The following is a 26566-nucleotide window of genomic DNA, read 5'->3' on the forward strand; positions in this document are numbered from 1 at the left end:
TAGTAAATTAGCATACTATACAAATGTTCTCGCATTTATTTCAACAAAACTGGTTTATATAACCGACGATACATGATTTGACTATGACTTGGGTTGTAATCAAGTGTAATGATTTATAACACGTAGCAAAGAGATCAATTCATGTAGCCAATACAATTATTTAACTGTTTGCACTGCAATTTTTCTGATAGTTTGTCTGATACCTTTATTGTGCTTTAATCTGTTGCCGTTGTAACACTTGATAATGGCCTAAGGCTGAAATCTAGGCTGTGAAATAAAACATGTTGTAAAGTCAAATGGCTGTTGTATCTTTCAGAAAGTTTTATATGACTCTGGCTCAGACACAAAGGTAAAATAATGAAATACCAATATTTTATAAAAATGTGGAATTTAGATGTGTGATTGAGCCATGATGTAAATATAACTACCAGGCTGACAAATTTTTGTTCGGCCTTAAAGTTCTGAATATTCAACTGGGTGCCTATCCATCGAGCTATACGTAGTATTTGCATGGCATATCATTCGTTGGTAAACGACAGGGTAAAGTGTTTTACTGCTGAGAGTATGTGATTTTTAACTTTCATTTTCATTTCGAAGCCTTGTGTGAAACTGCCATAATCCTAAGAATTTGATGATAAAGCCTGTGACCAGTCGATTATATTGACATCCAGAAATACGTACACTGGGAACCCCCTCCTGGGCAAACGAATAGGGAGAATCAGCGAAACAGCTATGTGACAATGTACAACCACAAACGAAAAAAGAGAAGCAAACCGAAAAATTGCCCGTAGAGCGTACGTGCAATGTGACAGTACCAGAATGGAGAAGAATCGTAGCCTACGGCATATAACTCAGTGTGCAGTAGCAGCAGCAGCGTACGAGGTTTCATGTGTTACACAAAGGTAGCCTTTGATAAACCTCATCGCCAACAGTGCAGTTAATTCTTTCATTCGTACGTCTTTCTCCGTAAAGGCCACCACGAAGCATGCCCTCCAGCGATATAATCATGTGAAGCTTCACATTAAGTGTCAGAAACAGTGCCTCCAGCATATTTTTACATACTAACATTTTGCGAATAGTGCTAATCTACTTCCACTGATAATTAAAGAAATTACTATTGGGTTTAAACACATATATTATAGAGCTACTGTTCTGCTACTTTTACGTATAGCTTCAGAGTATTTATGTACATTTATTCAGACTACTATAAACTTTCTAAGTCAGAAGTTGTTTAGTACGTCCTTTTACTTTCTGTTCAATAACACGAGATACAGCGCTTATAAACAACACGATCCACTAAAACCTCTCATATAATAACATTTTTAGATTCAAATATCAATATAAAAATTATTTGCATGATGTTTCCTCACGTATTATTGCAAATATATACATGGTTACATCGGCCATTATTACTATAATTATTGTTATGAGTGTTAATATTGATTCTAGAACAATGTAAAATATTATATTAAAATGAGTTATAAGTAACAATCTGTTTGTAAAAACGTTAACTTTGAAACCGCTAGTATTAATTATCTTAGCATCATGTGACGACGGGAATAAGTGTCATGTCGAACATGTGCATATAAATGTCCTAAGTTTGATATTGTGACGACTGGTTGTTATGTGAAAAGAGTAGTACAGAAGGTAACATTTCGTTTAATGGGGAACAGTAAATATAAAGTTATAAAACAGGCAATCGATGTCGCAAGCAGGAACTGTATGCCTTCTAAATTAAAACTGTGCCAATAACGACATCGAGACAGGATGGACAACGAGCAGATGTTGAATAAAATAAAATTCTTTTTAATAAACTCAGTTAATATTCTTGTAAATTTCTAATCATTTCCATTATTTTTTGTGAAGTTTTGATAAAATTTGGTGTAAACTGAATCACATAAGACCCTAGTGAGGTTTTCTATATATATGTATATTCTACTATAATTTTCGACTTGACAAGATAGGAGCTCTTCAGGTATTCGAGAGATAAATTACATTTAACGTACTTCGACTCTCGACAGTCATCATCAGAACTACAAAACTTGTTCTTTGCCGCGAATGTGACACTTCAAGCAGTCATCAAACTTTCACTGAGGTCACATATAGTTAACTGAATTGTTACTTTTGTAAGACGATGCAGGAAGCGAATTTCTCAAGGTGACTGTCCAAAACAGAATGCGGTGAACTACAGTGTATCCACCAGGGATGCGACGCATACAAAAGTAGTAGAAAACCAGATAAGTGAATTCTACATTGTTGACTCACCATAATCTTAAAAATCACAGATGGTATTTGTTATTCGGTAGTCATGTGTGTTTGTTTTGAGTAATTGTGGTATTTCAATATACTATCTGATGTCTACTGGTGACGTGTCACATACTCAGGCAATAGCCTTGGCCTCCTGTGGTACGGAGTCATACACGTGAGGAAGCTCTACTGGACCAGAAAATAATATGTGAGAGAACGGGAGAACGTCACCAGAGTGGACACGATGACATAAGGTACACTTTTCCGACCTGTCGTTTGGTCATGGTTTTCGCATCAACACTGTCCTTAGGAATTTGTCGATATATTTTTATTATTTCGTTTCACTCTCGGTCGACAGTTGAGAAACAGGAGAAGTATGAATAGAAAAATGACTAGAATTCGTCATTTAAGTTCATCTCTGTTCATGCATTATTTCACTTAAAACACATTTTCAAACAAAGAAGTGAAATGCTGTAACTAGAACTTAGGTTGGGTCACTTTTTACGACTCTGTGTGGATAACACTGTACAGAGATAAATATTTGAGTGAGTTTGTAAGGAGGGGAAACTTTCATTGATCGATAGCGTAACGATCCTCACAGTGAGGGCGTGATTTCTTTGATTCGTCATATGACAGGACTTATAGTGAGGACACACATTCATACGACAGTAATTATAAGGTGGGCATCGTAGTGACGAACATTCTCTTTCGTGACAAAAAAATAAAAACACCTACAGCCGTCCTTATGATATTATTTTATTTTGTCGCTACCCGTTTCGACGTTTCATTGCGTAATATTCAGGCTGTTTTGATGCGGTACAGGTTGATACGATCCCCATGCATAACCCATCAGTTGCCAGCATTACTGAATTCGCAGATAATATGTCAGCACTCCAACCATCAACTTAGTTGACAGTTAATGGTTGGAGTGCTGACACATTATCTGCGAATCCAGTAATTCTGGTAACTGATGAGTTATGCATGGGGTTCGTATCACCCTGTACCACATCCAAACAGCCTGAAGATGACGCAATGAAGCGTCGAAACTGGTGGCGACAAAATAAAATATAATAATAAGGACGGCTGTAGGTATTTTTATTTTTTGTCACGAAAGTAAACGGCCGTCGTTCCAGAGACGTCATGCTAAAAGGATGGACATACAAAAACATTCTCTTTAGTCTACTGTATAAGAGGCCTCGCTGTGAATGCACTTGTTTCTTCGTTTGTTGCTTGATGTCCTTGTGGTAGGGGAACACTTTCATTAGTCTGTCAGATAACAGACCCCATCATGACAGTGCATTTTCATTGGTCCGTCATATTATGAGCTTTGTAGAGAGGACCAGTTTTAAATAGTCCATCAAATACGTCCATCAAATGATGGGCCCTATAGTGAGAACAAACATTCATTAATCAGTCGTATGACAAGCTTCGTATTCATAAAACTTTCATTGGCCAATTATGTGATGAGCCTCGTAGTAGTGAGACACATTCGGAGGTGCACCATACGACAGGCCTCATAGGTGGGGCATGCCATAGTGGTTCTTCGTATGATAGGTCTTGGCACTAATGGTTTAAAGAGAATATGTATTGATAGGTAAGTGTCCGTACAAAAAATATTGATCTGAATTTGCGTTTTTAGTATAATTTGTACAGTCAATCACTGTCATTGCTTTGATGCACGTATATTCACTGTAACTGACGTGTTATTTTAGGTATGCCACGTTATCAGCATTAACAATTGCCTGTCCTGTGGCTTATAAATGTTAACAGTTTACTTTTTAAATTCATCTTATCAGATTTTTGTACATATTTACTCATACATCTGAGATTTCAGCGTTTAACTTATTCTGTGTGTAATTTTAGTTGTTTCTTTTCGTATTTTGTTAGTGTATGTCACAGGCAACAGTAGCTTGTATCTCGGGAGGACACCACCAACAGGTCCTGGAGGAAGGCCTGGGGAAAAGTATTGAACATCTTTTGTTATCTTGTACTCTTTAAAGCAACGTATTAGCCAACAATACAAGGGTAAACTAGAAAAACAAAATAATCTTGAGCTTTTCCGCTTAAAAAGGCATTCAATGCGAAACTCCAGAGGCGAAACATTTTAAAAATTCTTTAAAATTTATTTCACAAAATTACAATTTATGAAAATATTAAATCTTAACAATTTAAATTGGAAGTCATGCCGAGGCACATCACAACCTGAGAATCGTGATAAAGTAATAGAGAAGTCCCATGTCAGATCAGCGCAAAGGACACACAGACCCCAGACGAAGACCTCGGTACCCAGCCCCCAGACGGCAGAAAGCCGAGAAAGCAACATATATAGCAAAGCTGTTTAAGGAGTGAACAGGTTAAATGAAACTAAAGCTTTTGCCCTTGCCCTAAAAGAAATCCAGTGTCTAATATTAAGATAAAAGTGACACTGAATGTTAACTCTCCTCTTGATGCTAGTTAAAGTTAACAGGTTCGAGCGACGTAGACAATTAAAGCCGGAATTACTACAGACCGACGATAGAAATTCACTACCATCTTAATAAATGCAGAAGCACTCTTCAAACTAGCATCCACAACCTGAGATATACCAGTGGCCTATTATTAGCTTACTGATCGATCAGAGTTTCTCAATAACTTAAATTGCCATCGTGGAATTGTTTTTAGACAGTTCACATGTAATTTAACAGAAGCAAGCATCATTTAAGCTTCATACAAAGAATACCACTTATTTTTGTTGGCCGTTGTCGTAGTATCTAGGGGGAAAGAAATAAATTTACTGACTGTAAGAAAGAAGTTAGTGCAACTAAATAAAATGGATCTCTTTTCTAGAAGCCAACATAGAGACAAGATGTGAAATTTAGTGGGCAGGTCCTCGGGCCTTAAAATTAAATCAACAGAACAACAGTCTGTACTTTACCTAAAATTGAGCACCCAAATATTTTTAAAAATATTTATCCTACAGATAGACCAACAGAGAGACTTGACCACATGCAGCAAACACTTTCAAAATCGCATTAATGAAAATGTGGTTGAATGGAGGGTTGGGGGGGGGGGGGGGAGGGGGGCTGGCCCAGCACAATAAATGCTTCAGAATGCAAGTGAAAGGCCAGCGCCAGTCTGCTACAAACACTACCAACTGAAGGATGTGTAGACAAGTCGCTGGAGAACATACAAATTATATTTACAATAAACACAAGGAAGCAGAACTGGGCTCTTCCCTTCACGAAGGAGTTTGAAGATGCCGTTGGCTTCTGCCCTGCAAAATCTTGTAGTCAATGTGTTTCGGTCTTCTTATGAAGGAGGGCGATGTCCAGTGGGGTTCGCCGAATCGCTCCAAATTCTCTGTGTACTGCACGAACAAGTGCAGCCAGGGCAGGACTAGTCTGGTCCAGCACGGCGCATCAACGGCTGCACCACCCAGCATGGAGAACGCCGACCACCAACGCTCTCACTAGAGTAACGGTGCGCCGGCAGTGCTGACCAATTGGTCTGCAGGAAGCCCCCTACTTTCCACCATACACGCCATCCAGCGCATCCGTCCAGTCCCTACCGCCTCCCTCCTATTCGCACAAACCACCTCCTGTCTTCCAGCAGAGAGAAAATAAAAGACCCTCTAACCGACAACGACGGTGCTCAACTCGCCGTGCGCGAGCTATAGAATTCGGCGCACGGCTCAGTGTATCCTTTATTCAGTTTTAGGTTCAATGAAAATTGCTTTATGAAGTTTTAATTAACGTGTGCGGCCAGTTTATTGTGTGAAATTCTCAAGTTTTCCAAGCATAAGGCCAATATTGTGATTCGCCTGTGTTAACTCACACTGTTATTAATTTTTTAGGTATTGGTTTAGCGAATGATTAATTCTTTACATTTACTGTTAAGCCTCTTGGCAATCTGCGTGTTCAGTGTTACTGTTCTGGTGCAGAACTGGGTAGAAAAAAATGGAACAATACTTCTCTGTACAACGAATACAGTTCCAGTCTGTTTTGTGTGACCACATGTCACAAGACACTTGCAGCACGGACGCCTGCGATATGTGCATTAAAATGGTCAGTCAGATTCTGGAAGGGATGTGGAGCCCTCCGAATCCAGTGCCCTGAACATCTGTACTAGGATCCTCAGTGGAATGGTGCGCACAGCCCGATACTGATGGTCCCAGAGATTCTCGACTGGGTTTTTATCTGGGTAGTTTGCTGGCCAGGGGAGTACGATGGTACGGTAAACTAATACTGGTGCTCCTCGAATCACACACCTACACAGCAAGCTGTGTGACATATAGCAATGTCTTGGTGTTGAATGATACAGTGCTGAGAAGAAACAAACTGCATAGGTGGACATCATTCCCAAGGATTAATGCATACGTGTGTTGATAGGGAATGCCTTGAAAACATTCCATAACATAATGCTCTGTCCTACGACCTGGATATTTCAACGATAGTTGCAGGCTGTTTGCTTTCAGACATTTCGCACAGTGCACGTCAATAGCTATCTGCCCGACGGAGCATAAAAAGCGATTCATCTGAAAAGGGCACCTGTCGCCAGTCAATGGACGTCCCGTTGCGGCATTTTCTTCCGTATTCCAGCCCTCGTCACCGATGGGCAGCACTCAGCTTTCGTGCATGAACCACCCTCCTGATGTGGATACCCATAATCTGCAACGTTCGCTGGAAGTTCGTTGAGGAGACTCTGTTCGTTTATTTGTGCGGTCAGTTGCTCAATAGTTTCACTTCTGTTCGGCCGTGCACATCTTCGCACCCGTCATTCATCGCTGTCATCAATGGCCCGTACTGCACCACAGTTGCCGCGGCGCTAGTTCTCTATACAGCCATTTTGCAAGCACTGTGGATTTCAGTCACGATGGAAAACAAACGATTTAAAAACTTAGTGGTTTTAGAAATGCTAGTACCCTTGGCCCTAGAAGCCAATAGTGATGTCCATTTGCAGGTGAGATAAATCACTCCGTTTTCACAGTACGAAAACGACTGCACTGTTTCGTACATCATCCCGAGATGCTTTATATGCCTTCCACCGCTAGTTCTGCCTGCAGCTGTCTGTCAGTGGTATTGCACGTTGACGTCGAACGTAGGAGCTGGTCACATTAATGTGATTGGATTCTGCACTTTCTTGGACTCGTGAGCCTTTCCCTTTCCTTTCACTCTAACGTCTACTCTACAAGTGATATGCCATTTAACTTATAACTACTGACATCATGGATACTGCTGGTATGCCAAATTTATTTATGGGTTCTTTCATCAAATTCTAAATTAACTTATGACTGCCGTCCACCCTCTCTTCACGAGCAGTCACACTGCTGGAGGATGTCTGTAAAGCTATTTGCTAGTATTGTTCTCATTGTTACGTAGTTATACAATTAATTATTCTTTTAAGGTGCCCTATGCCATCAGGTTCAATACTGCGCAGACGGTAAAAGGTACCAAACCGAGTGTTTTGAGATATGGAACTAAACCGAGTTTTTGAGTCAAGGAACTAGCGTCAACTAGAAAAAATTGATTACATTGACACAGTTAGAAATTACCACCGTCAGCCTCAGCGTATGCATTACAACGTAATAGATTCACAGAACTGGCCCTTGCCTTGAAAATCATTTGGTTAATGTTTACACATTATTTATCACTCGAATGTACTGCACACTGTTTCCATCGAAGTTTCGTTGTGGGAGCTTAAGGATACACTTTGTAAGGGCTTCACCACGCTGCTGGAGCAAATGCAATTTCGACGTATTGCCCACGCGCTACTTGCGACAGAAAATATCTTTGCAGCAATAGAGTCGCAGGTCAGGGCAGTCTCGGCGGTTGTTGCAGTCGCTCGCTGCTACAGTGCAGTTGTAGTCTGTCGCTGGTACAGCGCAATTCATAGCCATGTATTGTAAGGTAAATTTTATTAGTTTTATTGGCATGCGCGTATTAAGTCACTTGTCTTAAATGTTAAAATGAATTTCAATCTTTTTCTGATTCATCAGCACCTGTTGACCTAGATTTGCAATATTCAATTTTTCATATAATGGAATGCAGATATTTATCAATAATATAAAAGATTTTCAGAAGATAATTTTTACCAGTCAAAAAAAAGGAAGGAATAATTTTGCTTTAAGTCACTGCCAGTTCCGATCCAGTCATTTATTTAAATTTAAATGTGAGCTGATGTTTATACGGGGAGTTACTGTTTTTTTTTGTGCTCAACGAGTCCTTTCTATGCCCTACGTTAACATAAAGACGCCATTTCTCGCCAACAGGAACGATAAAGGGTAGAACTGGTCAGTATTGTTCACGAGCTAATTGATGACGAGCAAGCAGAGGTGTACATATGGCCACCCAATGATTTTTGTGATTTTCGCTTACGGCATGCGGTACCTATACCACAGATTTTGAACGTTACCCAATACATACAAATGTCATACGATGGCTGAATGGTCCCATTTCATCGCATTTGACAGTTCTCCAGTACACTGACGTGGTTCATTATGGATTAATGAGTTGAAACGATCTTCATCAAATCCCGAAGGTCTTTCTGGACGTGAAGAGTTGCTAATGTAAAAACAATCCTCTTTAACACAACAAAACTATTGTCTTACCGTTTCCTTTCCAGTAGCATTATAACCATACACGGCAAAATGTTCCTCGTTGCCTCCGCTGCTGTCACCCTTCTATTTCACACAGATGAATGTGTCGGAAATTAAACTTGGCACTCCGTTTTCTAGTGTTAACAGCACCACTCACTACCCCAGATATTAAAATGACCATGTGTAAACCCAAATAGCAACAATGGAATGAAAGTGAAAAATGACAATCGGTAAATAAACCCATGGCAACTGGAATACCAACACACAAACTGAAAACGATACGAACTTACGCATTTGTTAGAGATTAAAATCCTCAGACATATGCACATGTAGCTGAGCCTTATAACAGTAAGAATATATCAACATCAAATGAGGGGAAAGCCTGTGCGTCGTGTATATTGTGGTGTCACCGCCAGACACCACACTTGCTAGGTGGTAGCCTTTAAATCGGCCGCGGTCCGTTGGTATACGTCAGACCCTCGTGTCGCCACTATCAGTGATTGCAGACCGAGCGCCGCCACACGGCCGGTCTAGTCTGGAGAGACTCCCTAGCAATCGCCCCAGTTGTACAGCCGACTTTGCTAGCGATGGTTCACTGTCTACATACGCTCTCATTTGCAGAGACGACAGTTTAGCATAGCCTTCTTCTGCGTTTTTTGCTACGACCTAGCAAGGCGCCCTGTTCAGTTACTATAATTAATAATTTCAAGAATGTATTCTGAACAGATAATATTGTGAATCATGTACCGTCAAGAGCTACGTTCATCATGAATGGTTTAAAGTTAAGTATCAAACTAATTACGTCCGCTTTCTGAATTATCATTCCTTGTCATGTTCCAGACCTCGCGTCAGTATAGTTCTTCCCTCCTAACACCAGCCTGCGTGAGCTAAACGCGTGCATTTCGCCCTCCACTCGTAACACGGTGTTGGCTCTTCTGCTAACACAAAAAATATTATATAAATTGTATAAAAAATTAGAAACGTTGACGCCCTTAACACTATTCCCAATGAACCACTGTCCTCGTAAAATGTTTACATATGAACTAAGATAGATAGCACGACTCGTGCGTTCAGATATCATGGCTGCTATGCCCTTCTCAAAAATAGTGCATTCCGGTGAGAATAATAGTAATCATAGTACCATAGTCTATTATACGTTCTTTTCACAGAATACGGCTTTCTGTGTAGGGCGCCGTCATAAGAGACAAAGGACGGGACAGGAATTATCGTTTTAGCAGAGTGGCGTAAAATTGTGTATTTTATTTGCCGTAAAATGTGATTTGAGACAGAATCATTTTCATAACATTATGTCTGCAACATGAATGAAGATAGCAATTTGGGATAAGTGTTTGCCTTGTACATTGTATCATATTTCTTTTTATTTTCTTTAATTTTCATAAGAAGACTCCGATTTCAAAAGCTTATGTTTGTTACAAGTATACCCATTCCATCTTTCTGCAACAACATTTTGCAGCAACGTTTCCATTTACTTTCCCCACACATTCAATGCAACAATCACTGGAAGTACGACTAACATCCATGCAACGATCACACATGACCCACAATTTTGTGAACATGCCTGCATTTCCTAGATTCACTTCTGGTGCTATAAGATATCTCAGCATTCCACAGGTGTAGGCAGTGGAGAACGATGGAAACTTTAACACACGTCCAGAAACAGATATCTTGAGATCACCCGAACTGGGAAATCTGTGGTTCAATGTCAGATCCGATTGCCTCTTACGGCCGATCTGTTGTTGAGGCAACTTATTGTTAAGAAATGCTCTTGCTTGCATATGTCAATAGTGTCTACTCCATGTGTGAGAAAGCCAGATCACAAACAGGCCTCGATACGTGGTTCCCGTAAACAACCTTTACGTAAAACGGAACGGGACGTAAGTTTCTCTCTATAAACTGCGAAAGGAATTTAAGTCTTTGGTGAACCTCCTTAGTTTCTTGAGGTGTGTGTCCACAGTACCGAATTTCCGAATGCTGAAACTGCTTTCTGTCCGTAGTACTCTCTACAAGACTCTTAATAAAGATAAAGTTTATTGCTAACGCCATCCGTTCCTTCCACCTCTATCTGTACATCTGCCCTTCCCCTTCTCTGTCCACCTGTTCTTTCTCCTTCTGTCCATCTGCCGTCCCCTCTCTGTACATCTGCCCTTCCCCTTCTCTGTCCACCTGTTCTTTCTCCTTCTGTCCATCTGCCACCCCCCTCTCTGTGTCACGATTTTCCCCATGCCCCTGAATCTGCACAGATCTGTTCTTCAATATCTTGGTCCACCTCTCTTCTCTCTAAATATATCTCCTCATGTTCACATATCTCACCGTATTATAAACCACCACCCTCATAGGCGGTTGATGGAGCTTACCCCACAGTATTTGTTTCCAGATAGTAAGTAATATAGCTACCAAGTCTGAATCAAACATTTCCAGGGGTGTAGAGGAGCTTTTTCCCCGTGCCACATATATTTCATATACATTTGACATATATCACACGAATGTGTATACATATTTCGCCTACATATCTGGCCAGTTACGCCTTGCTGTTTCGCTTTCACGCAGCTCACTGTTAATAGCGTCATATCTCCTGAGCTATATGACGTACAACGATACACTTTTGGTGTTACATCCAGTTGTACGAGCATATGTGGGTAGTGCCTGCAAAATGTGTTGAATGTAGTTGGCAGTAAAGAAGTAACAAACTGAAACATCATGCACGGTGCAGGAGATTTTAGAGTATCTCAGTCTTTATCACGTCATATCTCCTGAACTAAGAGTAGTACAATGATGTATTTTTGTACATACATTCAGTGGTACATGTCAATGCTGTTTGCAAAGCGTATAGCAGATAGACTGGGAGTAAAGATGTAGTAAATTCAAAGGTAATGAGTGAAGATGAATGTTTGGTGCATGAATAACGGAAATGTAATAAGCGATAAGCTTTACCCTTTCATCATTTTATGGGTGTAGAGAAAAGTCTCGTAAAGGTTTGAAATTGTGAGCAAAGTCGCTAAGTACTCTCATTCTCAAACAATGGATGAATATAATGGAGCTATTTCTGCATCGTGAGCTACACCTCCAACCCAACCATTTAAGAGGAAGGTGGTTCTTACCTCCTTAGTGGTTGGTTCCATTGGGGCTGAGAGTTATGTGTATCAAGTCCGGTTGATATCGATCCAGTCGTTTAGGAGGAGACACGGAACATACATGCATACACCCGCTTTCAGTATGTGAAGATGTATTACATAAACGGTAATTTTGAGATACTGTAGTGTCGGTTTAATGAGAGATATAGTTTCTAAATATGACAAGACATTTCACAGACGATTCTGAATTTTAAAATGGCTAGCCGACACTAGCCAGTAATACAATAAGGTTCGTCTATACAAAAATAGTGATGATGGTTCAAATGGTTCAAATGGCTCTGAGCACTATGGGACTTAACATCTATGGTCATCAGTCCCCTAGAACTTAGAACTACTTAAACCTAACTAACCTAAGGACAGCACACAACACCCAGCCATCAGAGAAAAAAACAGTGATGAGTACCCGCTGTTGCCCAGGAATGTATTTATTTCAGATCACTTGATCAGTCTCACCCTTCCCCCCTACGTCCATTACCCATTCCATTTCTCTCTGTACACCTTCTCCTGCCCCTTATCGTCCAGCTCTTCTCCCCCCCCCCCCCAACCATTTCCAGCTCATCTTCTCTAAATCAACCTCCTCCATCTTACTGTCCGTCTAGTTTCTTTCCTATGCTTGTAAAGATCCTCTGCTCTCTCTCGCTCTCTCCACCTCCTCATCCCCACTCCCGATCCTCTGTATCCATCTGCTCCTCCGTCCCTCTCTCTATCCATCTCCTCCTCCCCCCTTTGCCCAACTTGTCCTCATTCCTCTATCTGTCCATCTGCCTCCCCCCCTCTCCCTTCATCACCTTCTGTCTCTCTCTCTGTCAATGTCCTCCAACCCAGGTTTTACAAAACTCTGTACGTACTTCTCAGCCAATAGATCCTATATAATTTGAAACAGATTGAATCAGAAACGCCACTCATGATCCAATTACTTGCTGGCAATCCTTATGGCTTGCATTGCCGCGGTACTGAAACTCTTCTGCACCTAACGTTTCCGCTACAGCTACGTTGGGCATATACAGAGGAGGTTCTGATCCGCTGAGTCTTGCCGAATCAGTCGGCTCCAGAAACAACTCCGAAGAAGCCCAGTGCGGCTCTAGACGAAACGTTAGGAGCAGGAAAGTTTCATGGACCACGACCACACAACCAGAAGAGACACCAGCAACGCCGGCCCGGGTGGCCGAGCGGTTCTAGGCGCTACACTCTGTAACCGTGCGATGTAACCGTGTGACCGCTACGGTCGCAGGTTCGAATCTTTCCTCGGGCATGGATGTGTGTGATGTCCTTAGGTTAGTTAGGTTTAAGTAGTTCTAAGTTCTAGGGGACTGATGACCTTAGAAGTTAAGTCCCATAGTGCTCAGAGCCATTTGAAACATTTGAGACACGAGCAACAAACGGCACTGCTAAACACACAAGACAGGATGTATGAAGAATATTTAATTCCCCGATGATACGAGGACGTAGACGGAAGAGGTAGAAAACCGTTGAATGCGCTCTATTTCTACAAACAGGATCTGTGGATTCGCACTTGCATGAACAATGACTATTTTCAAACTGCTGGAACCATCGGTGAATGTTTTCATAAATTATGCAACTGAACTGAATCTGTTGTAGCTGAAAGTATAAAGCGCCTTGCTGTTTTGTCGCTATTGTGACTCGACACACATTCGGTAAAGAACAGGTGAGCCTAAGAACTAGTTCCACCAGGGAGATCTCCAATGGTTACTACTTGAGCCGACAAATTACATCTAGTGCAAAACGAAATTTTCCGTTTCCAAGAGTGAGTTAAAAAGTCACTCACAAAATCTAAAAGTTCTGGCCGCGCTATTACAAATGCTCGGTGCGTCTAACAGCAGCACCGCGAACAACATCTAGATGGTAGTTAAACTTGTCATATACTTTACAGTATATATCTGCTTTTACAGACGCTATGGCGTGTGTTATTTTGTTCTTCACTTCTACTCTTTAATGAGGCGAAGGAAAGATGAAATATTTCTTCATACATCCCCAAAAGAAAAATCGCTTGGTGTCATGTGTGGCGGTCTTAGAGGCAAAGAATCAAAAGCAATGTCTCGTCTTACCTGCGTCGAGGCAGGGTGTCACTGAGACACCGACGCTTTAACACTCTCCAGATAGTCGCATGAGGCATTCCCAGGTCTCGGCTTGCGCGGCGAGTAGATTTCCGTGGATTATACTCAAACGTTTGCCGAATTCTTTCCACCATGTCATCAGAACTGCGAGGTCGACGTGGATTCTTCCCTTTGCACAAGCATTCTGTCTCTTCGAACTAGTGATACCAACGGCGAATGTTTTTAGATGCAGGCGGATCAGTGTCAAAATACTAACGGAAAGCATGCTGCACTGTAATCTTTGACTCACTCTCGGCATACTGCAGCACACAAAACGCCTTCTGTGGAGGGCACGCCATCTCACTGCAAACGAACTGATTGACATTTAACGGCGATTTTCTGGATCTTTAGGCAATGCCCATTCAGATATTTCCTTGTGGTGCATCACTTGTTTCGTAATGATTACCGTCGAAAATCAGGTCATATATATTGAAACACCCTGTGGTATAGCAAAAGCTAGTGGGGACCGAGTATGCCGTAAAAGTTTGTCAAACAGGCTTGAAACTAGAGGCGGTTGCTGGCCGGCTGTGTGTGACAGGAGGCATAACGGGCGTGTGGGAGGGGAGGGTGTGACACGTCGCTGGCGTCAGAAGCGAATGGCCGCGCACAGTGGGCAGCATGGCGGCCGGCGACACGGCGACACAGCGGCCGTTGATAAATGAGGCGGGCGCTCCGGTTCCAGCCGCGTCTCGTATGTCTTGCAGACGTCACCGCCGGCCGGCCAGGCAAGAGTGGGTGCCGAGCGGGCCGCAGGCGCACTGCACGGCGGGGGACACTGCGCGCCAGTTTATGATTGCGACCAGATAAAAAAGTCATGCAATACAGGTTTCTTACGCCGGTGTTTACATTTATAATGACATTGCATTTCTGGGAATTAGATCATGTCTAGAACACTGCTGAATTGGTTATCTGCAACCATACGAAGGTCGAGTTGCACAGGTGTATGTCGCGAAGATTGCACGGCATGAGATATGGAAAGGTCCTATATTCTTATCAGATCACCAGCTACCTGTTTAATTTAAGGTATTCTTCTTTTTCGTTTAAGATGATTTGATGCATATTTTTATTCCTACAGCCTCAGCGTTCATGATGGCGCTACTCCGCAATCTTTGCCAACTGTCGGTTGACGACACAATTAAACCGATGCGCTGTTATGGATACTTGTTTCAGTTATTGCATCACGTTATGTTGGGGTATCGTCTCCTCAACTTCTCAGTATGTCTCACACAGAAGTGGACGAAACATTTGGAGCTGTTTACTCCCTGGAAAAATTTTTGTCCCGAGAGATAAACAGCATTTCTTACTACGTCTCTGCTCTCAGGTCAATGAATTCTCAGTGAGTACACCGCATGTCGACATCAGTAAGACAACTTCTCTATGCTCCCTATTGGATTCGAAACGTACCACTCCCTATTAGATTCGAAACGTACCACAGCCAATAGTTTGTTTCAGTGTGCTGAGAGGTTTATGTTAGCGTGGGCAAATCAGGTTATTTGGAAGGGTGTTCCTAGCAGTTATACTTCAAATTCCTCTCTTTTCGTATTCCCAGTTAGTCGTACGTATGTGTACTGTTCTGATGAACGTGGTTTGTTCAGTTCATTTCAGGTCACTTCACAGATATTTCTTATACAATTAATACTGAAGACTTACAAACTGTCTTTACAGAATAAGATCTAGGAAGTGTGCCTTTTCTATCAGTTAAAACGCTGGTCGAAGTTTTTCAGAATCTGAAATAATTTTACAAGCTTTTTTTTTTTTCTTTTTTGTGCAGTCGCCCTCCGCTGCGCTTCAGTCCACATCAATGATAATTGTTTCATTTGTGGCAATAAATGGTGTACACATGTCTCAGCTTATAAGCTTGTATTTAAAACATTTAAAAATGCATATCCTCATTTCCTATTACAATAATGTTGCCCCTGTATTTTATATATACACAGCACAGGAGATTCTACATTTTACTGTTACCGTAGTCTGCCTAAACGGAGTAAGGTACGTCAAGGGCTTTTTGAAAAACTGACATCAGTACATCGAGGAACATAACGGCTATCAGACTGTGTTACAGTAATATTTCATTGCTACACACAGAATGCCACAAAAGGTATCAAATTTTTATATAAAATAGAAGCATCAAAAGATAAAACCAATGTTTGGTGATTAAAACATATAAATGTTTCAAGAAAACAGCTACAGTGCTCATTTTTGGTGAAGATTCTGTACAATATGTGTAGTCACTGTGATACTACTCTAGTTCCATCATCGTCAGTGATATGCCACTCACGTATCTAATATTTAACAACTAAATACACAATAATAAAGTCAAAAATTCAAAGCCAAGAAAGAGACCTATAAAGAAATTTACAAAATTTGTATGTAAACAGCAATCGCAATTAAGATTTAGCATAGGCACAACCAAGCACTGCACGTTTTCAGTCTCTCTTGACCAAGTGCACACTTACTTTCTGCCACGTCACGCTATCGAAGCATAAGAGTGAAGGGTATGGAGGGAACTGCGGAAGCGCCACATGCAACATTGTTTAATATTTTATACTTCTTAGCAACTTAGACCACAAACAAAACTAGTTTTTAACTTTATTTATTTAATTGTGTAGCGCTGAATAGATAATAAAGTACACATCTGGCACAAACAGTCGGCATAGCCACAGACGCAGTTACGTGGATTTTTAACAGGTTGCCACGTACGATAGACTTCTTTAGTTTCGTAATCGAAAAAAGCCTTTCACACACAAATGTTGATCGCAACACTGACATCACGTTGGCAATCATATTATGGAGACTTGGAAACCGCTCCCGAGGAAAACAGCGAAGAATTCTAGGACAGCTTTAACGTAAAAGAAATTGTCTTTTTAACGGGAATTACATTGCAGATCGAACAGGTTCGTCTCGAGGTGCACACTGTCGCTTTCAAATGGAATGGAAATCGGTCTTGGAAGCACTTCAAAGGCAGTGACCTCAAACGTTTAGAAAGCTATTCCTGTAACTCTTTCAGCGCCACAATGGATTGTTCGAAATGCTAATTTTCTTTAACGCCATCGCGTTTAGGGAAATGGACGGTGTTCTTTGTCAGACGACGACCTTATTGCAGTGACATTTTCTTTTTAAATGCATTCAGTTTCTCCATGACGTTAGGAATTGGTCGCAACTCACCTTGCAGTGTCCTGCTGAGGGCGGTCTCCCGTCAACCCTGTGTAAAATGTAAGGTCTGCAATCCATTCCTGATAGTACAGTTTTCGTTCTTGGCTTCCTATATCCTTCATGAATTCATCAATAGCGGTGCTTAAATAGCAAATGTGTCTCAGGCATGGTTTTTGACTTAACCAGAGTAGTTTTCATTAATACGTAACGTCTCGACACTCTTTGTCAGTTATGTCAAAAACTTTTGCAACTGACGATTTAATAATGCGCGCAACTTCAGAGAATTTACTACTCGCGCATCAACTCTATCTTGTGTTCTGTGCCTACTTATTTACCACAGAGTGATCCGGAGAGAAAAATAAATCTCGTGCAAATTATCTGACGATCGTTATAAATCATAGATCTTTCATTCTCAATTAAAATTTTAAATTCATCTCCATAGAAGAATGCCGTTTCATAGCATTTTTGATGTGCTCGTCGATTATGCTATTATATAACAGAAAATAAGAGTTCTCACACCTACCCTCTTTAATTCCCACTAATTTCTAAAGGATTGAGACAGTAGATCGCTAGATTGCCTCTTTTCGTGGAAACAGCTACTGGACCTGTGAAAATCCTTTATACCACGAACAAATAGCGATAGATCAATTGCTTTTACACCACGATTCAGCCCAACCGAGGTGGTCGTGCCGATCAAAATAAGCCGCACCAAACCCTGGAAGAGTGAGTCGCAACGCACTGATAAATGAAATACACACCGAACGAAGTACAGATGTACCGAGTAGTGTCAAGACAAGCAGAGTCTTGAACCATACGTAGGCAGCACATAGTGAGCACGTGAAGTTTTGCACGCAGTGGCCGAACCTAGTTTAACGCTATAAAAACAATGTATGGTTCCATAAAAACATAGTCTAATCGCTGTGCATAAAGTGATAATTTTTTGTCTAGTGGTATTTCTGATTATAACTCATCGTATAATTTTCCTGTATCATGCTTAACATTTTCATTAATTATTTCACTACACAGCGATAGGTAATTGTTAACAGTATGATATATACACAACATCCACTTCCATGTTCATTTGCAGCATTGACGCCAATGGCACAATAATAGTATCAGATAATTCTACATGAGAGGATGTCATCTTTTGATACAGCTTGTAAGAGTAGTTGATGTTTTTCTGGATACATTGCACGTTTTGTTATAAAACACTGACAGTGTTTCATTAACAATTTTGAGGTTCTGGATCTTACAGACATTAAATGGAATTTCTGCTTTGTTAAAAGCTTTTGTACTGGTGAACCTTTTTTCTGCCTCGGATACTCTAAACAGCTGTTTATTCAGCCCCCAAACTGTACTGAAATTTTTCGACCATGTTATTGTGTTTCCTTTTCTGTAATGTTGTTTGTAGAAAATATCTGTGTGACATTGTCTATGTGGTATTTACTTTATGCCTTTATCGAGGTGTCATTGTGAGCTATGCAACTGCGTTTTCGTTGCTATGGTATTTTGCGTCACTTCAAAAACGTCACAGCTAGAGGTAGTAAGGAACTGGCCGTAAGTGACAGTACTAGTAACTGTAGTAGTAATCGTGATAGTAATTCATCTATAGTTACTTTTAAAAGGATGTTGGACATGTCTTGGCAGTACAAATAAAGAGCGACAAAAATAACGTAATTCATATAGATAGCCACGTAAAAAATAACAGCTCAATTTTTGTCAACGATGGTACAGGTAAACGGCTCTAATGTTATAGTAGAAGCCATCCTGCGGTTTATATTGTGTATTTTACAGAAATCAAGGAAAATCTAAATCAGGATCACCGAATGAAGATTGTAGCAAGTACAGTCAGTTTGAAACAGAGCTACCTCATTCGTTTTAACCTTAATGTACAATACTGTGCTTCAAAGAAGTTATTTATTAATCTAAAAGGCTAGTGCGACAGCGTTCGTTCAGTCCTTACTCCATGTTACTGAACACACTACATACACATTGTTTCATAATGCAATAATACACACACAATCAGCTCGTGAAAGGACCAAAGAGACAATGTACCGTTTCAGTTAGTGAACAGCAAAGTCCCATTTGCTGCCTGAAGAACTGAGGGAGTATCCCAGTACAATGAGTGAGATACAAAATGCAGAGACACTGAGTACACGAAACCCTAGCAGCAACCTCTCTAGTATAATCACAAAGAACCATATTACAACACGTGCTGTCGGACAACAGTCGTCAAAATGTAAACATTAATTGCATTTTTGCATGTTACATCGAAATGACAAAGGGCACTATACCAACTTGTCAGCACTTCCATCACAGTCAAGCAATTGATTTCCGGGAACTGATTTTCGATTTGGCGACTTTTCGTTTTGTTGTAGAGGTCTTAAGATAGCGATGTGCTTCTGAATATAGTACACTGAAGACTGTGTACAAAGTAACGACCGCGAATCGTCAGTGCAATTTGACTAAAGTATCGTAACAATGCAGCGTTCAAATTCGTCCATACTTTTGCCCAGTACCGGAGCATTTATGCATGAAAAGACTGATGTACTCTGCTTCAGCACCGTCTATAAACACGTATGCTAGTTCGCGAATTTGCATGAATTTGGAACCACAGGCACCTTTGATGTGAATGGAGATGTAAACACTATCATATTTAGTACTAGGAAATGAAATCAAGTATTTTACATCCAGTCACTCTTCATCCCATCCTACAGAGATGAACACTGACGCATTGTGCTGTGCTGCAGCGAACAGTAATGTAGATGGTTCAGACGCCATGAGATACAATTTATTTTGGGGTCATCAGCATTCTGACTGGTTTGATGCTGTCCTCGACGAATTCCGCACTTGTGTCAACCTCTTCATTTAAGACCAGTACCTGCACCTTAAGTTCTAAATTATTCGTTTAATTTATTCAATATCTTTCTTCTACATATTTGACCCCCCTACAACAGTTTCTCGTACAGTAGAAAGTTATTGACTAATGTCAAGAATGTTCAAATGTGTTTGAAATTTTATGGGACTTAACTGCTAAGGTCATCAGTCCCTAAGCTTACGCACTACTCAACCTAATTTATCCTAAGGACAAACACATACACCCATGCCCGAGGGAGGACTCGAACCTCTGCCGGGACCAGCCGCACAGCCCAAGACAGCAGCGCCTGAGACCGTTCGGCTAATCCCGCGCGGCGACTAATCTTATAACAAGTTTTGACCTTCCCTTTCTTTTCTTTTTTTCGCCGATTCTGCGCCGAAACTCATCACTCCTTAACAGTCCACATGATTTTCACCATAGCTTTATAGTACCAAATATGGAATGCTTCAGTTCACTTCGTTTCCAATTTTATCACAGTTCATGATCCGCTACCATTCAATGCTGCATTTTTGCATGTTACATCGAAATGACAAAGGGCACTATACCAACTTGTCAGCACTTCTATCACAGTCAAGCAATTGATTTCCGGGAACTGATTTTCGATTTGGCGACTTTTCGTTTTGTTGTAGAGGTCTTAAGATAGCGATGTGCTTCTCGGAAATTTCCTGAAGTCTATATTTCGACGAGGTATGCACTCTTGGCTTCTGCTTACTTTTTGTGTCCTTTTTTGGTCCATCACGTGTTTTTTGTTTCTAAGATACTAGGATCCTGTAATTTCGTCCGCTTAGAGTTCCTGAGTTTTGATGTTACCGTTATCGGTAATTTCATTAGTACTACTCCTGTTACTTTAAGCTTTCCTCGATATACAGTAAGCCAACATACTGTACTCATTAAACCATTCATTCCCTTCTGTACCTTCTGCAGTTCTTCTACGCATTCACTCAAGACAGCAATGTCTTCACCGAATCTCATCATTGATATATTTTCACATCGCATTTTATTTCTTCTCATAAATTTCTTTGGTTTATTTCCGTGATTCCTTCTTCGATGTCTAAATCAAAGAGTGGTGACGAACGACTGCGCCCCTGTCTTTCACCTATTTTAATACGAGCACTTCGTGTTACATCTTATATTCTCATCCATTTGGATTTTCTACATCCTGTATATTCTAATATTTTTCCCGTCGCTTACCCCTGTTATTCTCAGCATTTCAAAAATCTTTTTCCAATTCGACAGATCCTTTGCAAGTGTTTTCATTTTTCTTAAGATTTGTTTCCTTTATAAGTGGCAACGTCAGAACTTCTTTCGTGCTCCATTTTTCTTCCAGTAAGCCGAACCAACCATCATCTAATAGATCGTCGATTTCAGTTGTTACTCATCTGTATATGATTCTTGTCACGAACTTGGATACAAGAGCCGTTTTCAGTCAAATCATCCCTCTCGCAGAGGCCCTCAATATACTTCTTCTGCTGTCTCATCTGCGCTTCACAGTGGTGTTCCAGTGACACTCGTCACTCCGGTGAAAATATCTTTTTCGATTTATTAACATTTTTCCAGCAGCCATTTCGTCTTGACTTCCCTGAGCTTCCTAGTTATTTCATTCGATCAGCTGAAATATTTCCACTGATAGCCAAGGTTTCTTCGCAGTTACCGTTCTCGTTTTTCTAGCCTCTGGGATAATTCTATTTATGGATGTCGCTTCCTCTTCAACTGAAGTTACTACTGCGGTATTCGTTATGAAAGTATCTTCAGCCTTAGAGAATTTTGGATTCGTTTGGTTACGCCTTATATTCCACTTCTTTGCACATTGCTTCTTCAGGACGTTTCTTTTAAAATTCAGACTAACCTTGACCATTACTGCATTGTGCTGCGAGTGTGTATCAGATTCAGAGTACTCCTTACAACCCACATCTTAATTCAGAATCTCACGCATCCTACTTCCGTTATACAGTTTTCTGATACCGTATATTTGTCTTACCGGAAATGCTAATCTGTTTTCCATTTCTAGTCACTAACCCCCACTGTACCTAGACTGAACCTTTGAATCTTCCTTTTCAGGTTTTCTGGCTTCCCTACCACGTTCACACTTCTGTCACTACACGCTCAAATTCGACTTAAAGGTCGTATGTCCTGTTAACAGACATTGTGTGACTAACACAGTGGTCTTCTTCACCTTCTGTATCATCATGGCGTCCATGTGGACCAAAGACAAAGTGCAAGTGTTTCAATTGGACGCCACTTCGGCGACTTGTGTGTCTCTGATCGACCCCAGTTTTCCAACTGGAGGAAGAGGACCTACAGTTTAACGTGTCAACCGAACCACTTGCCGTCCTTGGCTATTCCTCACATAGTTGAGAGGTGACGTACAAGTTAAAGACAGACGGGTTTCATCGGGAATTCATCCCCTAATCTCTTTGTTTCCAGGCATTTGCTTTACCACCAGCTCACATAGCCCGACTTCTAACTGTTGATGTTGCACATTCTTTCTTACTACACTACTTGCGACCATCCTTTAGACGATCTAAGAACAGCTAATTCTGATTGGTATACAATAATATGTGCACCGTAAGTCATCGGTAAGACCAGGAAAAATCAACTGAAAATAATATTCTTAATCATGAATTATCCAACTGTCAGGCAGCTATGATAATTGTGACAGTCAAAACATCGAGTTACTATCTCAGCGTCTATATTTCCTTGATCTATCACCTGAAGACATTTTTACTTTCAATTTACGAAACAAAATTGCATGACAGAGACAGTTATCTTCACAAGAAGCCGTTGGATCTTTCGAAACGCTTTTCGGATATTGTCGTCAGAGTGGAAAACGTTTACAGTATTCATGATGTCAAATTAAACTCCTTTCAGCCGTCAATTTTCAACCTTATTTTATTAGGCAACCGGTTTCGGCGCTAATAAAATAAGGTTCAAAATTGACGGCTGAAAGTTGTTTAATTTCACATCATCAATCAAACAGCCGAGTACCGCGACCAGTGCTAGAATGATGGACATACAGAGTTTGCGATATTGCTTTGAATGAATGAATCAGCGTATAAATGCTATATGTGTATATTATTGGAAACGATGATAGGATTATTATCAATAATTATTTTCCTTCATTGTTTCTTGGCAATAACAGTCCTCCTAAACTTTGTTATGAACACAATCTTTGGAGATTCCGCAGAGACATTTTACAGTCATACTGAATGCTCATAATTTGACTTCAAGTATCAGTTCAGGTATCGTAATCAACTGTCTGACGGTAGCAGATATAGTCTTCATTACAGTTGTACGTTGTTGAGCCAAAGCAATATCGTAAGTTTCTTACTAGGAGGCTGGTGCACTTTCGTAATGCAGGACAGCAGCGATTCTGCCTGGCATGGAATTGAAAAGTCTTTGTATAACTTACATGAGTAATTTTCTGACTGTATGGTGCGCTCAGATTTCAGCCTGTCCAGTGCTTGCTTATTGGTTCGCGCTTTTGTCACAAATTACAGTAATTACTTTTCTCCTTTCTTCGAGACAATTCTAGCACCGTTCAACACCTTCATGACAATAACTTGCCGATTTACAGTATCGAACATAAATTACTTGAATTTTATTAATTGATAACTGTTGTGTGTACGTTGGAAAGGCCGCTAATTTTTATGGCTTAAAGACGACCTTCTTTACGTTTTCACGTTACAAGCAGAAGTACGATAAAAGCTGAAGATCTACGAAGTTTTTTTTTTTATATATAGGTCGAAGCGGAAAGCTCAGTTCCTGTTAAAATGTTTCTTTGAATGCGCAATCGATGTATTTGCGTTCGCGCTAGGTGCCCATCTTTACAGTTACGTAAATTATGTAAAACATGTTTCAAAGAATAGGTCTCATCTCTTAAGTTGATCATTTAATACTCATCTAGGTGAATGCCTTTCCAAGGGTACTCACAGCTTTCCTACGACGGAAAGCCCAATAATATTACAATCCCTCTCCCCAGTAGGGTATTTACTTTATCTATCAGTATATAACATCTGTCATATTTCTGCTGACAATGTTAAGCTGTGGTGTCACAAAGTGGAAACTACATGGTATTTCGATGCAACGCCATACTGGATAGTAGTATTACACACTGCCATATGTAAGAAACCAAGGTTTCTGTGCTTTCGACTATCTACTTCAGCATCATCCAAGAAGTAAATTTTAAGTGAACTGTAATAGGTATAGATATACTACCTCAAAGCGATACAGGTGAGTATTAAGTCGCAAGTAGAGAGTGGTAAGGTGATCGCTCGTGATAAGCGGAAAATTTCCCACAAATTGATATTGTTCACTTTAAGAGCCGGCCGCTGTGGCCGAGGGGTTCTAGGCGCTTCAGTCCGGAACCACGCTGTTGCAACGGCCGCAGGTTTGAATCCTGACTCGGGCATTGATCTGTGTGACGTCCTTAGGTTAATTAGGTTTAAGTAGTTCGAAGTCTATGGGACTGATGAGCTCAGATGTTAAGTCCCAAAGTGCTTAGAGCCATTTGAATTTCACTTTAAGAAGCACATCTATACGTATTACAATTAAGTTGAATTCTAGAAACAAATGTCATTATTTTAAACGGTAGTTTATCATCAAATATTAATATGTGAAAGGCAAAGTCAATCCGGGGAGCGTGCACAGGTAGCGTCAGTGTTAAGGCAAGCGCTCGCGGTAATGGGGAAATCCAGGTTCGAGTCCCGGACCGAGAAATATATTCATATATTGATTTGGGTAGTACATCTAAACCTATTACAACTGAATTTGTTGATTAAATTTCAATATTTGAACCAGTAGTTCGTCAAAAAATATGACAAACTTTTGTTGACGTCTGCTATTTCAAACTGGAGACTACATGATACGTAGCCCAGTAAAGCGCCACTTTACAGATAAAATTGGAACATTTTGACCCATATATCTCCATGTAACAGTAAAATTGTAACAAGTTACCCTATAAATGTTAAAGGATAGGACAATGATGATTAGTTTATATCATGATCATTTTATAGATTACGACAATGATGCTCAGTTTATAGATTAATGTTTGCAGTGTGCGGCAATGTTTGTCAGTGTACAGGAGACAAACATTACCGCCTGATGAAAGATGTTCAGCTGTTCCATACCATTATATTTTGACAATATATCTGAAAGAAATGTACTGTCAAATTTTTTAATGTTCTCATTCATTTCGTTCTAAGAACCTCTGTCAATGAAATGTATTTTGGAATATTCTGACATTTCTGTACATTCGAGTTCGTTCTATTTCGACAGTCTGTATGAAAGCATGCACTGTTAAATTTTTTTTTAGTTCCAGACTATTCTGTTCCACTCCGTTCTGGTTCAACGGTCTGACTTAATGAAATGATTATTTTGTGGTTCCTTCCTTTTCGAGACACATTTCAACTGACCCATGGAGACTAACATATCTTTCCTTTGAGTATTCTTCGTCGAAAGCAGCTCATTATCTGAGAATGAAAAATGATTTCATGTTGCAGTTTGTTTCGCAAAACAAATGAGAGTAGACAACAAGGTGAGATTTGTCGATATCAGGAAATCAAGAGTTGTTTCAACAAGTTAAATGATCAGATTGGTGAAATGGCATGCACAAATCTGTACCCTATCCTTCATGTCACGAGCCACATGCTCTTTACTGTAATGTCACGAAATGTCAGAATCTTCTAATGACAGGCAAAATACTGAACTAATGGTGACATTATGCTGAAGTCCCAGTACAGGGGGTGTGGCTTATGACACAGTGATACACTGGTGACCTGTTTACAAAGATCAAACTATTCTCATCGACAGCTGAACTTTAAGCGGTCAAACAGACAGGCAGTAGAAGTCATGTGTGTTTCACGTTATAGAATGAGTTTTTAAGTATTTCCATAAATTTAGTTTTCAGCTAAGGTTTTGGAAAATGTGACGTCTGTTCTTAAGATCATGTTCTCGAGAGGCCAAACTCCTGTGTCTGTGTAGACACTTGTTCCATTATTGTCTTTGAGCACGTTGTGTCGTATGTAAAAATTTTGTGTTCCCTGGACTACGAATTTCTCCTTGTTCATTACAAAAATATGTATTTATAGCCGTCAACCATGAGTTAAACGTTAATTGCATTCTTTCAGGATGTTACACGAATTCAGACTTCCTATTTGTGGCGGGTACCGATATTGTCTGCTTATCATAATATTTTAGCCAACTTAGGTTATGTGCAGAAACAATATTGGTCACGAGTGTTTCTGTACGCAGATACATTTAGACCTACAACTTAACATGTTATATTTCAGCCACATGTGATTTTTAAAGTACACATATTGTGCTGTGTGGCGATATGTATGGTTTACAATGATGAACACAGTTCGTACGCCACGCAGTATAGAAACTTTTCTTGTTCCATACTGTTGGCTTGTTTGCAGTGAGGAAATTGCAGTAACAATCAAAAAATTAA

At 40.3% G+C, this 26566-nt stretch overlaps 1 protein-coding gene across 1 annotated transcript in view; it reads left to right on the forward strand.

Annotated features, from left to right (window-relative positions):
- Window positions 1-14705: 14705 nt before the first annotated feature.
- Window positions 14706-26566, forward strand: part of LOC126456172 (uncharacterized) — a 52548-nt gene continuing 40687 nt past the window's right edge. The window contains exon 1 of the mRNA XM_050091925.1: window positions 14706-14778. Coding sequence (XP_049947882.1) covers window positions 14706-14778 — 73 coding nt within the window. The remainder of the gene's footprint in view (window positions 14779-26566) is intronic.

Source organism: Schistocerca serialis, chromosome 2 (genome assembly GCF_023864345.2).
Source record: "Schistocerca serialis cubense isolate TAMUIC-IGC-003099 chromosome 2, iqSchSeri2.2, whole genome shotgun sequence".
Taxonomy (NCBI): Eukaryota; Metazoa; Arthropoda; class Insecta; order Orthoptera; family Acrididae; genus Schistocerca; species Schistocerca serialis.